Here is a 15279-nt window from a genome sequence, read left to right as displayed (position 1 = left end):
TGTTGAAATCCTGCCCTCACATCTCATTTGAACTTTCCCCCTCTCACCTTAAATGTATTAAGCATTGCAACTCTGGGGGGAAAAAGATTTGACTGTCAATCCTAACTATAATTATCATAATTTTATACCTTCTATCAAGTCAATCCTCAGCCTCCACCACTAGACAAAACCACCTCAGTTTTTCTAGCCTCTTATTAACACAAATAAATACCCTCTAATCTAGGCAGCATCCTGGTGAATCTCATATTCCCTCTCCAAAGCTTGTAAAGTAGCAACTGGAATTGAACACAATACTCCAAGTGTGGCCAAACCAAAGTCTTTTCTTTTCCACCCTACCTATGTGGCCACCTTCAGGGAGCTATGGACTTGGAACCCCAAGATCACTCTGTACACCAATGTTGTTCAGGGCCTGCCATTAGCTATAAACTTTTCCATAACATTTGATTGCCCAAAGTGCAGCTGCTGTTTCTTCACCTATACCTACAACCATATCAGACTGTATCCTTTGACAAACTTCTACACTATCCACCACTCCACTGATCTTTGGATCATCTACAAACTTACTAATCCAACCATCTACATTTTCATCCACGTCATTTATATGTCATAGAGGTCCCAGTACAGATGCCTGTGGAACACCACTAGTCATAGAACTCCAACCTTCTACCACTACCCTCTGCCTTCTATGTGCAAGGCAATTCTGAATTCATGCGGCCAAATCATCGTGGATGCCGTGTTATCTTAAAATCTTCTGGATGAACCTATGAGGAAAGCTAATGGCATGCGCTCCTTCAAGGCAAGAGGATTGAGTATTGGAGTAAGGATGTTTTGCTGCAGTTACACAGGGCCTTTGTGAAGCCACACCTTGTGTGCATGTTTGGTCTCCTTGTCTAAAAGATGGACATCTTGCTATTGAACAAGTTCACCAGATTGATTCCTGGGACAGATTAGATTAGATTAGATTACAGTGTGGAAACAGGCCCTTCGGCCCAACAAGTCCACACCGACCCGCCGAAGCGAAACCCACCCATACCCCTACATTTACCCCTTACCTAACACTACGGGCAATTTAGTATGGCCAATTCACCTGACCCTGCACATCTTTGGACTGTGGGAGGAAACCGGAGCACCCGGAGGAAACCCACGCAGACACGGGGAGAACGTGCAAACTCCACACAGTCAGTCGCCTGAGGCGGGAATTGAACCCGGGTCTCTGGCGCTGTGAGGCAGCAGTGCTAACCACTGTGCCACCCACAGCAGGACTGACATATAAAAGGAAAGACCGGGCTTGCATTTGCTGAATTTAGAAGATGGGGGTGGGACAGGATGAGAGATCTTTAGACATTCAATCCTGACGGGACTTGAAAGGCTGGGTGTGGGGAAGAAGTTTCCAAATGCTGGGGAAATCCAAAGCAAGAGGTCACTGTCCAAGAATAAGGGATAACCCACTCAGGACTGAGACAAGGAAGACATTCTTCATTGACAGAGTTGTGAACCTGTGGAATTCTCCCACAAGAAACTGTAGGGGCCAGTTCATTACATATTTTCAAGGGGGAGCTGGATGTAGTCCTCGAGGCTAAAAGGATCAAAGGAGCAAGCAGGAATGGGATACTGAAATTGCACGATCAGCCATGATTGTATTGAATGGTGGTGCAGGCTAGAGGGGCTGAATGGCCTACTCCTCCACCTACTTTCTATGGGGGTCAAAAACCTTACTAAAATCCACGTAGATAACATCCACTGTTCTACCCTTTCAATCACCTTTGAATTTTGAGGTAACAATCAAGTTAGTAAGGCATGACCTCCCTGCACAGAGCCATGCTGACTGTCCCTAATTAGGCCATGCTTTTCCAAATGCATGCAAATCCGATCCCTAATAATTCTTTCCAACAGCTTCACAACCAACCATCGATGCAGACTCACCGGTCTATAATTTCCTGGATAATCCCTGCTTTCATTCTTGAACAGATGAACAAATTTAGCTACTCACCAGCATTCAAAGACCTCTCCAGTGGCTAACAAGGATACAAAGATCTTGGTCAAGATCCCAGCAATCTTTTGCTTCTCTAAATAACCTGGGGTAGATACCATCAGGCCCTGGGGACATACCACCTTAATGCTCTTCAAGAGACCCAACACCACTTCTTCCTCAATCTCAAAATGCCATAGCATATCATCATGCTTCACATAAATCTCACTAACCCCAATATTCTTATCCTGTTTGAATATGGAATGCAAAATACTTATGATCTCACTCATATCCTCTGCCACCAAGCACAATTTCCCTCCTTTATTGGCAGTGTCTGTAAGGAGAGAAAAGAGCTGACGCTTTGAGTCTAACTGACACTTTGTCAAAGCTAAAAAAAGGGGGAGAAATAGGAAGGTATTTATGCTAGGCTGAGAGAAGGTGAGTCATGGCTCCAGAAGCCAAGGTAGTAATAAAGAGGTGATAATGACAGTGCATAGAGAGGTTATAGGGAGATTAGGAGCTGTGAATAACCAAGGCTGAAGCCAGTGCTATATGACAAAATATGGGGGGGGGGGAAAATGGGTGAAGCAGAGGCAAAATGGAAAACAGAAGGGTAGCAAAGGGGGAAGAGGAGAGGAAAAAGGTGATGAGAGTGGGGAGCGAGAGAAAGAGAGACAAATCAATCAAGAAATAAGAGGTAAAGAACAGTGAAAAAATTTTAAAATAAAATGAAAATTATTTTCATTTGTATCTTTTTATATATTTTTTTCCACTGTTCACCCACCCCCTCTCAGCCTAGCCGAAATACCTCCCTATTTCTCCCCTTTTTTAAAGTTTTGACAAAGGGTCAGTGAGACTCAATGTCAGCTCTTTTCTTCCTTAGATGCTGCCAGACCACCTAAGATTTTCCAGCATTTTCTCTTTTGGTTTCAGATTCCAGCATCCGCAGTAATTTGCTTTTTTCCCCTCCTTTATCCACTAGTTTTTGATGAATGTATAGAATGCCTTGGGATCCTCTTTAACACTTCTTGCCAAGGTCATTTCATGGCCCCTTCTTGCTCAAGTTCTTTCTTGCTTTATATTCCTCATGGGCCCTGGCTGATTTTAGTTTCCTAAACCTTATGTATGCTTCTTTTCTCCTCTCGATTAAATTCACAACGTCATTATCCAGGAGTCTCTTACCTTGCCATCCTTGTCCTTCCTCCTTACTGGAACATGCCAGTCCTGAATTCTGATCAGGTCTTTAAACTCCCACATATCAAAATGTGGACTCGCCTGATAACAGCTTCTCCAAAATAACAGTCCTTAGCTCCTGCCTTATACAGACATAATTTGCTCTTCCCCAGTTTAGTAACACAAGGTCCTGACTTATCCTTATTCATAGCTGCCTTGAAAAAAAAGAGTTGCGATCACGGTTTCCAAAATATTCTCCTACTGAAAGGTCAGCCACCTGGCCAGGTTCATTAGCCAGTACACGGTCTATTATGGCCCATTCTCTAGTTGGACTATCCACATACTATTTCAAGAAACCCTTTTGGATGCACTTAAATTCTGCCCGGTATAAGCCTTTTGCTCTAAGTCCCAGTCAATGTTGGGTAGTTAAAGTCACCCACTATGGCAACTTTGTTTTTATTGCATCTTTCTACAATCTGCTACAGATCTGTTCCTCAATCTCAGTGGCTGTCAGGAGGACTATAATATAAAGTAAAAACAATGACTGCAGATGCTGGAAACCAGACTCTGGATTAGTGGTGCTGGAAGAGCACAGCAGTTCAGGCAGCATCCGAGGAGCAGTAAAATCGACGTTTTGGGCAAAAGCCCTACAGCAGGAATACAGGCAGAGTGCCTGAAGGGTGGAGAGATAAATGAGAGAAGGGCGGGGGTGGGGAGAAAGTAGCATAGAGTACAATAGGTGAGTTGTGGAGGGGATGAAGGTGATAGGTCAAGGAGGAGGGTGGAGTGGATAGGTGGAAAAGAAGATAGGCAGGTAGGACAAATCATGGGGACAGTGCTGAGCTGGAAGTTTGGAACTGGGGTGAGCTGGGAGAAGGGGAAATGAGGAAACTGTTGAAGTCCACTTGTAGAGAGAGGAGAGGAAGACTATAATATAATCCTATCACAGCGACTACACCCATCTTATTTTTGAGCTCCACCCACATCCATTGAGGCAATGTTGAGTGCAGACCCAATATTCTCCCTGATTAGTAATGCAACTCCTCCAACTCTTACCTTCCTCTCTATCTCATCTAAAACAAATGAAGTCTTGGAATGTTGATCAGCCAGTCCTGTCCCCCTCTCAACCAAGTCTCTAATGGCCCTAACATCATAGTCATATATTGATCCAGGCTCTAGGCTCCTCTGCCTTACCTATAAATACTCCTTGCATTAAAATGAACATACTTCAGCCCATTAGTAGCATCATGTTCATTTACCTGTCTCTACCTATCCATCCTTTCTAATTTACTGGTCCTATCATCTACCTTCCCCCTCAATCTCTCCTCTTGCGAAACTGTTGCTCTGGTCCCAGCCCCCTGCCACCCTAGTTTATGGTTTCTACAGAAGCCTCCCCTTCTCTTTATCCAATCCTGTACAGTATGATTTAATGATTCTGCCTATTAATTTTCACTTGCTCCAATTCAACTGTATTTTGTTCTCACCTACAGGGAGTACTCAAAAGTTCTAAAGAATCACTGGACTAAACACAGTAGATCAGTTTCTCTATAGATACTAGACTTTGAGTGTGTAGCATTATTTACTCAAAATGTCTAACTTGAAACATGTGTTGTTGGAAAAGCACAACAGGTCAGGCAGCATCCAAGGAGCAAGAGAATCGACATTTCGGGCATAAGCTCTTCTTCGATTCCGGGGGGGGGGGGGGGGTGCACAGGGGGACTGCCATTCTGCTCTTACATACTTTGTTACTTGCATTCTTCTCTTCATTTGTAAACTTTTGTACTGATTGATTTCTCCCAAAGAATTCCCCTAACATACAGCATGGATCTATCTCCTACATCAAGAAAGCCTGGCATTGGTTCACCTTGCTAAAAATCATCTCACTTATCCTCTACACAATCTGAAAATGGAGGAGGATTCATTATGGTCACCATATTTCTGGTCAGTCCTCCAAATTTTAGTTTTTTTAAAAGCAATATTCTCACACACCTTTGGAGCAGATGGGATAAGTAGTTGGTAGGGCTAAGTGGAAAACCTTTAGGTTGGCAAGTTAGTAGTATGCCACAGGGATTAACTGTTGGCAACCTATATTAATCATTTTAACGAAAGGTGACAATGTGTCACCTTAATAATAGATAGGTACCTTATTTGAATGGAGCGACTACAGACTTTCTGGGTGCCCTGGTAATTAAATCTCAAAAAGAATAGTCTGCAAGAACTGCAAGCCATTAGGAAGACAAAAGAAATACAATGTATTAAAAGGGGATAGAAAATAGAAGTAGAGAACTGTTACTATAGCTAAATAGGAATTTTGTTACACATTTGGAATACCTTGTACAACTTTGGTTTCAATGTTGTACTATAAAAAAGGTCAACGAAAATTCACTTGACTCATTCCTTGAATGAAGGATCATAAGGGAACATTGACCAAGTTGGACAAGTGAAGAATTTTGCTTCCTCTAAGGTTTGTAAATGTGGAATTCCCTTTCCCGAGAGAAGTAGAGGCTATGTACTTGCATATCTAACCAAGTATTGACGGTCAAGGTAGTCCAGGGGTGTGGGGGCCAGACGAAGTAGAGTTGAAACTACAAATCAGATTAGCATGATCTTATCAAATGTCAGAGCAGCCTCAGGGGCTAAATGGCCTACTCCTGCTAACATCTGTTTTTAAATGCACCTGTTTAGATGGATTATGACAAAACTCTGAAGAAGGTAGTGTTGAGCCCAGGCCTTCTGCTCTAGAGGTAGGGATACTAATGTTTGTACTTGTGACTATCTATTCCAAAATGTTCAAATGTTGAAAGTGGCACATCCCATTATTTTAGGTGGCGACCATCTACGAACCTAAACCTGTGTCTGTGACAACTAAACCCAGAAAGACCAAGGGAACCCTCCACTTGCTTGATACTCTGCTTGGGCTCTAGTTTCCCTTTAATTTTGGGAGCACTATGCTTGAACTCAAGGTGGAGATTCTTCCACACGTGAAACCCACCAAGACAATGATGTTCGTGGAAGTTCAAAAAGGTTCATGTAATTCATGTTAAAAAAAAACCTACAAGTTTGAACAAGGTACAAATTAGATGGAGGGGAATAACTTTAATGCCTAGAATGTGGTTCTGTGAAACTACACATTAATTCATGATCCACACTTAATTCAATGGAAATTTTTGAATTTCCACCTGTAGTTTATATAAATGGTCTAGCTTAGAGAAAAAGATAGCAATCATTTAAATGATGTCAAATGGATTATTCTCTGCTCCCCTAAAGTGGTTCATCTACTCTCACCTAATCTTTATCTCTCTCTGCTCTTGCTCTCAGGCCTCAACTGTTTGTTTTCCCCAACCCTTATGCAAGTCTGGCTCTGTCCTGAAACTGCTCTTCAGCATTGGGTCACTTGTCCCAATATCTCTTTATGGAGCATAGTGTAAAACATGTTGAAAAAGCCCCTTGGAAGGTTTTACCATAGAGTTAAAATGTTATTTATTATATGATAGTGCCTATTGTAAAAGATTTAATAGCTACACACTTGGAAAATAGTGGCAGATTGGAAAGAGTCAGCAAGGATTCATGAAAGCATACTGGACAAATCTACTGGGATTCTTCAAGAATGTACCTAGTAAAGTTGATAAATATGTGTAGTTTATTTGGCCTTACAGGAGGTTTTCAACAAACTCTAACGTAACAGTTTAGCATGTAAAATTAAAGCACATGGCATTGGGGGATAGTGTAGGGACATGGATAGAAAACTGTTTGGCACAGGAAACAAAGAAAGAATAAACAGGTCTTGGTTAAAATAGTCCCTGCCCCAATGACTAGTTGGGAGAAGGGCTAGGACCCCAGCTGTTCACAATATATATTAATGATTTAAATAGGGGAAAAAAAACATGTAAATACCACTAAATTTGCAGACAAAGCTGGGTGCGACGATGAGCTGTGAGGCAGATGCAAAGATGTTTCAGTGTGATTTGGACAAGCTGAGTGAACAAATGTGGATAGATGGGAGATTATCAACATTGGGAATGGCTAGACTGACACACAAGGAAAGGCTAAAGCAGTTAGAAATATAAATCATTGGAGCTCAGAAGAATAAAAGGTGATGTCATAGAAATCCAGGACTAGATACACGTAGGACATTCCCAATTGAGTTCAGAACCAGAGGATACAGTCTAAAGAATATTGGGTAAACCATTTTAGAAGAGATAAAAGAAAAATTTATTCACCAAGAGGGAGTGGCCAGCCTACAGAATTTACTACCATAGAAAGCAGTCAATGTCAAAACCTTGTATGATTTCAAGGAGGGGTTGGGTATAACACTTGGAGCTAAAAGTGATTGAAGGATATGGCAGAATGGTGGGGACAAGTTGAATGATCAACCATAGCCACAACGAGTAGAGGAGCATAGAATCTCTACAGTGTGAAAACAGGCCATTCAGCCCATTGACTCCAGACTGACCCTCTGAGCACATCTCACCAAGACCCATCTCCCTACTCTATCCTTGTAATCCTTAATTTCCTGTGGCTTATCTACCTTGCCTGCACATCCTGGACATATGGGCAATGTAGCATAGCTGATCCACCTAAACTGCACACCTTTGGACTGTGGGAGGAAACCCATGCAGACATGGAGAGAACATACAAACTCCACATAGACAATCACCCAAGGATGGAATCGAACCTGGGTCCCCGGTGCTGTGAGGCAGCAGTGCTAACCACAGAGCTGCCTTCAACAAACTTCTCCTGCTCAAATTTTCTATGACATTAAAGACACTAAGCAACTTGTTGGCAAGACAGGCTATCCATACACACCTTGACAGGAAAGATCCAAAACTGTTTTATACCAATTAATAGCTGAAGCAAAAAACAACTAAACTGTGAGCATAACATCATATTTATTCTACCATGTTCCATTGCAATTCAAAAACCAATTGATGTAGCTCAGGTTACATCTACAAAGATTGCCCCAATCAAACGAAATACTTTCTATATTCACTCAGCTGAATACCATAGGTGCCACACTCTTTACTGAAAAGGCATAAATTCTAAACAATTTAGACGTAAAATGCATTCTATACAGATCTAATATCTTTCATTGAGATTAATTCAGTCAAAGCTCATGCATTGCAAATGAATATGGAGAGATGAACATTTGAGAGATTAAAAGGCTGCACTTACCTGTCCTCTTTCTCATAGATATTGAGACCCAAAGCATCAACACCCAACCATAAGTCTGTTCCCTTCTTATTTTTGATGTCAAAGTAGTTAACACCATACATTTCTAGATCCTGGGCAATCTTCAGATACTCTAACATGGCATCCTCTCTGTTGAGGAGATGAACAATTTAAAACCAAATAAGTGAACAATGACTGAATTTCTCCAAAAATTAGAGTTTTCATATATTTTAAAATTAGAGACCAAGCAATCATAGGCAAGAGAATACCGATAATCTTTAAATTCTTATTTTTATTTTTCCTTACATTAAATTGATTACAGATGTCAAATTAAAAACTTCTCTTGCTTTGTCCCACAATTAGAACAAAAGTATATATGTTTTTTATTGGCCTAGGGTTCTAGAATGACAACTATTACTTGTTTCTCACATGTATGACTATTTACATAGCTCTCAGTAGGTTCTCACTGAGTTAGTAAAGAGGGGAACTGTCAGCCCACTGGTTTGGTTACAAATCAAACACTGGATTGAAACACAATCGAAGAGTGTGGTGCTGGAAAATCACAGCTGGTCAGGCAGCATCCAAAGAGGAGAACTGACATTTCGGGCATAGTCCCTTCATCAGGAATGAGGCTGGTGGGCCAAGAGATAAATGGGAGGTCGATGGGGGGAGGTAGATGAAGGTGGAGCTGAAAGTGATAGGTTAGAGGAGAGTGGAGCAGATAGGTAGGAAGGAAGGTGGACAGGTAGGATTGTGTAAGAGGGCAGTGCCCAGTTGGAAGGTTGGGTGGGGTGGGGGGGTGGGAGGAAAGAAAGAGAGAGAAGAGAAGATGGGGAAAATAGGGAAACTGGTGAAATCCACTTTGATGCCGTGTGGTTGGAGAGTCCCAAGGCGGAAGATGAGGCATTCTTCCACCAGGCATTGGATGATTAAGGTTTGGCGATGGGAGGTGGTCCAGGACTTGCATGTCCTTGGCAGAATGGGAGGGGGAATTGAAGTGTTCAGCCACAAGGCGATGGGATTGGTTAGTGCGGGTGTCACAGAGATACAAATCATTTCAGAGAACATCTCTGGGACACCTGCACTAACCAACCCCACCACCCTGTGACTGAACACTTCAACTCCCCTTCCTGATGAAGGGCTTATGCCACAAACATGATTCTCCTGCTTCTGGAATGTTGCCAGACTGTGTGCTTTTCCAGCACCACACTCCAACTCTGATCTCCAGCATCTGCAGTCCTCACTTTCTCCTGCTGGACTGAAACAAACAGTATTTTCCAATCCTATGACAAGCTCCCTTAATGCTATTGCCAATGTACCATGTAAACTTTAATATTTCAACTACCAATTCAATTAAGATAGATTATGAAGTGTGAAAAGTTGCAAAATCTAGGTACACGACATCTGGTTTTGCATGGAAGAGGTGATCTTAGAGATTCAAAATAGCTTCTGTTTACATCTCTGGTGTGCATGCTGCAGAGGTTGATTGGGTTGAAGGAAACGCCCAAAAACCTACACTAAAAGAATGTGGCAAAGCACAAAATGGGTGCTCTGTCTGCAAGTGTAGTGATGGGCATGGAGTAATCTCATTATTATCCTTGCACCATTTCTTTGGGAAGGGATAGGGATTATCTAAAACCCCAAAAGTGGTTTGCTTAGCTGTGTCATTGGGCTTATACATTCTGCCTGTAAGGATCTCATTATTCTGAATCCTTAACTCCAGGAGCTGAGAGCAAACTCAGTCTCCAAACACCCAACATTTCCACAAATCAATTCAAGTTGTTCAAATTTCTACCACACAGTCTTATAACTCTTTCTCAACTTCAATAAAAGTGATTCCACCTTAATAAAAATACTTCCCATTAGCCAACTGGATTAGTCCAAAACTCACTTGTGCATGCCACGGTGTTCTTCGTGCCAAACCTGGATTCTCTCCTCCCATTGCTCTCGGGTAAGTTTATGCTGATCTATGACACTAAGAAAAGAGACACCTGGTAGTTTAACAGTTAGGACCAGCACAGAAGAAAGGCACACAGCTCATTGAATAAATAAACCATTAATTCTAATCCTATTTTCTTGCCCATGGTCTATAGCCTTGCAAGTTAGATCTGCACTTGAGGCACTTAAACGAGCATTTTAAACAAGCTAAGAATTTGTCTCAACCAGTTCAGCAGCAAATTCCAGACACTCCCCACCTTCTGGGTTGTATATGGAATGTGCTCAAGCTTTGAAAATGAGAAAATCTGGTAATTCAGATAATTCCTTCAGCCAGAAAACCAATAATGGTGGTCTAACAAGAGTCATAGGAGTGCAGATTTATGCATCACTAAAATGTCACAGTAGTTACAGAAAATTAAGGCGGCAAATAGAAAATTGTTATTTTTAAATCGAGTCTTAGAACACAAGTGCAGAGGTCATATACCAGCAATACAAAGTTCTAAGTTGACCACACCTGGTATATGGGTGATCAGATCTAGAGAAATATAACTTTGGAACTTTGAGTCAATGTTGTGGTGAATTCATCTTTCATTCCCTCCACTTTCAAGGATTAATTTGTGAGGAGCTTTTGCGCAAAATGCAATTAATGCTGGCTCTAAAATTAACAAGATCAATAAATTTCTTGTTAACCATGAGAGTTAAGGGAATTGGTAGAAAACAGATTCAGAATAAAGCCAAAAGTGATGGTTTTAATTGTGGCCTTGGTTGAGCTAAATGTGGGGCTCGCATCCTTACCTTTCCCTGAAGTGAAATCATGGTGACCTTGAACAAAATGGAGATTGCTACCTATAGAGGAATTGATTACTACTAGAACAATATCCAAATGGAAACAGTTGTGAAAGCAGAATCCAATCTCTCAGGGGCAGCATAGTGGCTAAGTGGTTAGCACTGCTGCCTCAGTGCCAGGGACCTCAGTTGCCCGAGTGTGGAGTCGAACAATATGCATGGAGTTTGCACGTTCTCCCAGCATTGAAATGGGTTTCCTCCAGGTGCTCTGGTTTCCTCCCCCAGTCCAAAAGATGTGCAAGTTAGGCAGATTGGTCATGCTAAAATTGTCCATAATGTCCAGGGCAATACTAGTTAGATGGGTCAGCTGAGAGATATGCAGGGTTACAGGGATGCAGTAAGGGTCTGGGTCTGGATGGGATGCTCTGAATGTTGTATGGACTCAATGGGCCAAATGGCCTTCTTCCACACGGTTCTATGTTCTACTTCATTCTGGTGTATCAACAACACTCTTCTCTATCCAAACAGCAGCCATCACCTTGAGGAGATTCCATTAATTGACTTCCCAAATTACAACCCCTGTGGAAATTCAGGGCCTGTGCATTATTAAAATATAACATTTTTAAATGCTGAGCTATGTAGAAGTTGAGGTTTGAAGCTTTCTCCAGCCTAAATCACAAGTCACAACATCCTATACATCTACCTACCGCTGTGGGAGCAGGCGGTCAGATGTAAGGTAACCCGTCTTGTGTGTTTCCACACTGAAATCTCCAAACTTGGCCTGGACTGCATAGGAAGCAAGCAACACAGCTGTTTCAGGAGGGCAGTACATTTCATCAGAAAGAATGCCTTCCTTGACCTGAAGGAAAAAGAGCTTCTGAGTAACCTCCTGGATTAGCTCCTCGGCCACATCCTCGGGAAAGAACTTGGCACGAAACTTGAACTGAGCAGGATTTTCTTTCTTCAAATCTTGATGAGATACCTATCAGCAAGACAGAAACTTTGATTATTTCTCAAAATGAAACTGAAAGGTGACAGTCCACTAGTAAAATGAATAGAAGAATTATAGGATAATTCAAGCATGAAAAAAAGACACCAATCAGCCCTTCACGTCTATGTTGACAATCTGTGCTGCAATTCCACCGTTCTATTCCAGTAGTGCTACAAGCTTACCTCCTAAAAAGCCCATTAAACATCCTTTTGAATTTTTTGTTATCAGTTTCCTTTTGCACAACAATGTGGGATATAGGTGAATTAATGTTATTTCTGCAAATTATAAGTTCTGATACAGAGTAAATGAATTCACATTAGTCTGTGATTGTTTTCTCAGCTAGGAGCTGAGTTAGCAAGAATGGGAACTACATAGAGGAAGGACTTAGCATGAGACGTGATTACAGAACAATGGTAGAAATACAGGCACTAGATAAAATGCTGTGAAAAAAAAGGCCTTTATAAACAGTAGGTTTCCCACTTGTACAGACAGGAACAAACCCCAATTAAAAGGGCTTAGTGATAAGATGCTGTGAGGGGCAGCGCAGATGGAGGGAGTAGATAATGGTAAGCAAAGAATGGGATGACGTCAAACAACCTTATGGGAGGCAGAGATAGACATTTGTCACTGACAAGGCCGGATAAACAGAAGTTGTGGGATCAGTCTTAAGGAAATGAGTGACGTAAGCGGAAGAGGGGGCAAACAATGGAATAAGAAAAAATATGGGGATTCAAACTGTATAAATTGAGAGTTTGTTGGATTTGATGTGCATTTGTCATTGTCTTACCTGGCATTAGACATTGCACCCACTTGCAAGTGTACAAATAAAGCGGCACTACTAGTTCAGATTTTTAGTCTCTGACTGAAATTATTGAAGTGAGTGAGCTTTTGTTTCTCACAACAACTTCCAGGTTATTGCCATGCCCGGTTTTTGGATATTCGTCCTTAAATTCCATTTTCATCTCTCACCAAAAACCTCACATCTCCACTCCTTGAACCAATAGTTAATGAGGTCAGTTTTTAAAAAACACTTGAGAGAAGTGAGGACTGTAGGTGCTGAAAATCAGAGTCAAACACTGTGGCCCTGCAAAACCACAGCAGGTCAGCCAGGATCCAAGGAGCAGGAGAGTCGACATTTAGGGCATAAACCTTTCATCAGGAATGTTAGATTTTCCTGCTCCTTTGACGCTGCCTGACCTGCTGTGGTTTTCCAGGTCTACACTTTGACAGTTTTCAAACATGTCTGTCATATTCAAATTAATTAAAGTAAAAATTAATTCACAATAAAAGATTTCAATAAAAGTAAATAAACAACCAAGCTTTAGCATATTTACAAAATGTAAATGAAACACAAGACAATTGCAAGATGGCAATATATTACCACAACAAAACCTTTGAATTCTGATTGGTCAATTTTTCAGATTGAATCAATCCCAACATGTAAAGTCTAGCACTAAACCTTAGGGTGGGTTGACAAATCAGTTAGCAGTGTGGAATGTGCTGAGTGTAGAGAACTGGATGAAAGTTGGTGGAGCTGTTAACTAGTATGGTTTGCTAAAAAAGAGTCACGGTAGAGGTGCTGGTGTTGGGTGGACACTAGATACCCAACGAGGGAGCAGCACTTTAAAATCTCGTGCTTCTAAATAAACCTTTTGGACTATAACTTGGTGTTGAAATTTTTAACTTTGCTGAAGTGAACTTATTGAGTGAGAATGGTAGTACATTGATAACACATTTATACAAATTAATGTGAAATGCAACATCTCTTTCCTACTTTTCAATTGCAGCTCAACAACAGTTAATAGGCTGTGTTCCCCCAACCAAGTTTTAATTATTGTGGATTACAGTTAACTAATGAGCTGTCAATCTAGTTGAAAAGTTGTTTGTTAAAGCAATTTGAGAGAATCTGCAGAGTGACAAGAAGAATTTGGAAAGACTGGAGAATATATTGCAGAGGGTAGATGCTATGTAGAACAAAAAGTTGTAATTTTGTTTGCTAGATGTGGAAATTCATTCAGAAGTTATCAAAAAACAAAGTTAAATCTGGTGACGTTTCAGAATCTTATTCAAAGAAAGTCATAGCAGTTCGGATACCTATGAAATTTGACCTTAAATGGATAATTTGGTTAAATTCATTGCCATCTGCCCATTTTCACAAGGTGGATTGCTATGTCTTAAACCTGCATTTTGTTTGCTGCGCGGAAATTATGGACACTTCACGTGAAGAATTGTGGAAAAAGTATTTCCAATTGCTTCAACCTGAGTTGGAGATCAAGGGTGGGCTAGAATCAATGAAGCTCATACAGGATGCAGAAAATTTCTTGGATCTGATGTTCCAGGAGCAGACAGCCAGTAGCTACAGAGAGTTCATAAAAGAATAGTAAGTGGAAAGCCTCCTACATGGTTAGAAAGATGCAGGCAGTGCAAAAACCTGTCAACATGACACTCACTGGTGTTGCAAGTGTACTCTAGACTGCCCATGTATTCTTCACCTTCAAATAAAAAGGGTTCACGTTTAAATAGGATTCCACATGCTGTGTGTGAAACTGTGACTGCAATTAGTCTGCAATGTCTTTGCAAGTTGCACAGAAATATCTGTGCGCTGTAACATTCACATCACAAAAACGTAGAACACAAAGAAACCAACCAGAGTTAAATCAATCATTGCTCCTCAGGGATTGATATAAGACCAACATGACATGGTGAAATAACAGGAAAACATCATGCTAATGAGGCCTATTATGGCTGAACAGTCAGCAACTTAATATACAGCATAATACACAGACAGCCCATCTTAAGCAGTGTTAAATTGCACGAGACAACCAGATACCTTTGGTCATTATGGTAGTGACCCAAAAACACAGCTTGCTGGTAAACAGACCAATTCGTATTGAGAGGCACATTTAATTCACAAGAAAAGCAACTGATCAGGTTGTGCCAGATTGATAGCACACAAGATTAAGATGCTGTCACAATGTTCACAAAATTCCCTCATTTAAATTAAAATATAGCAGAACTCCCAAAAACACAATAATTTGGTGCTTTAGTTTCTAGATTTGGGTGTTAGATGCATAAAAACAAGCCTTTAAAGATTGGGAGCAAAGGTCTACACAAGTCAGGATTAACCGAAGCATTAAAAGATTCCCAAAAAAATTTCCATATTCAAATCCATTAGAAGTTCTGTTTTTTTAAGAAAACAGAAATCTAGAGTCCATCGACCATTTTGAGAGGAGATGCAGAGAAAAAACCTTGG

At 41.0% G+C, this 15279-nt stretch overlaps 1 protein-coding gene across 2 annotated transcripts in view; it reads right to left on the bottom strand.

Annotated features, from left to right (window-relative positions):
• Positions 1 to 15279, bottom strand: part of ezrb (ezrin b) — a 127270-nt gene that overhangs the window by 24262 nt on the left and 87729 nt on the right. For both annotated transcript variants that reach the window (XM_043696173.2, XM_043696175.2), the window contains exons 5-7: positions 11743 to 12017; positions 10203 to 10286; positions 8315 to 8461 (exon numbers count right to left, since the gene is read on the bottom strand). In XM_043696173.2, coding sequence (XP_043552108.2) covers positions 8315 to 8461; positions 10203 to 10286; positions 11743 to 12017 — 506 coding nt within the window. The remainder of the gene's footprint in view (positions 1 to 8314; positions 8462 to 10202; positions 10287 to 11742; positions 12018 to 15279) is intronic.

The sequence above is a fragment of the Chiloscyllium plagiosum genome, unplaced genomic scaffold (genome assembly GCF_037043375.1).
Source record: "Chiloscyllium plagiosum isolate Xiang-an unplaced genomic scaffold, Cpla_swu_hap1 HiC_scaffold_10, whole genome shotgun sequence".
Taxonomy (NCBI): Eukaryota; Metazoa; Chordata; class Chondrichthyes; order Orectolobiformes; family Hemiscylliidae; genus Chiloscyllium; species Chiloscyllium plagiosum.
The sequence above is the reverse complement of the archived record's forward strand: the minus strand, read 5'-3'. Positions and strand labels throughout refer to the sequence as shown.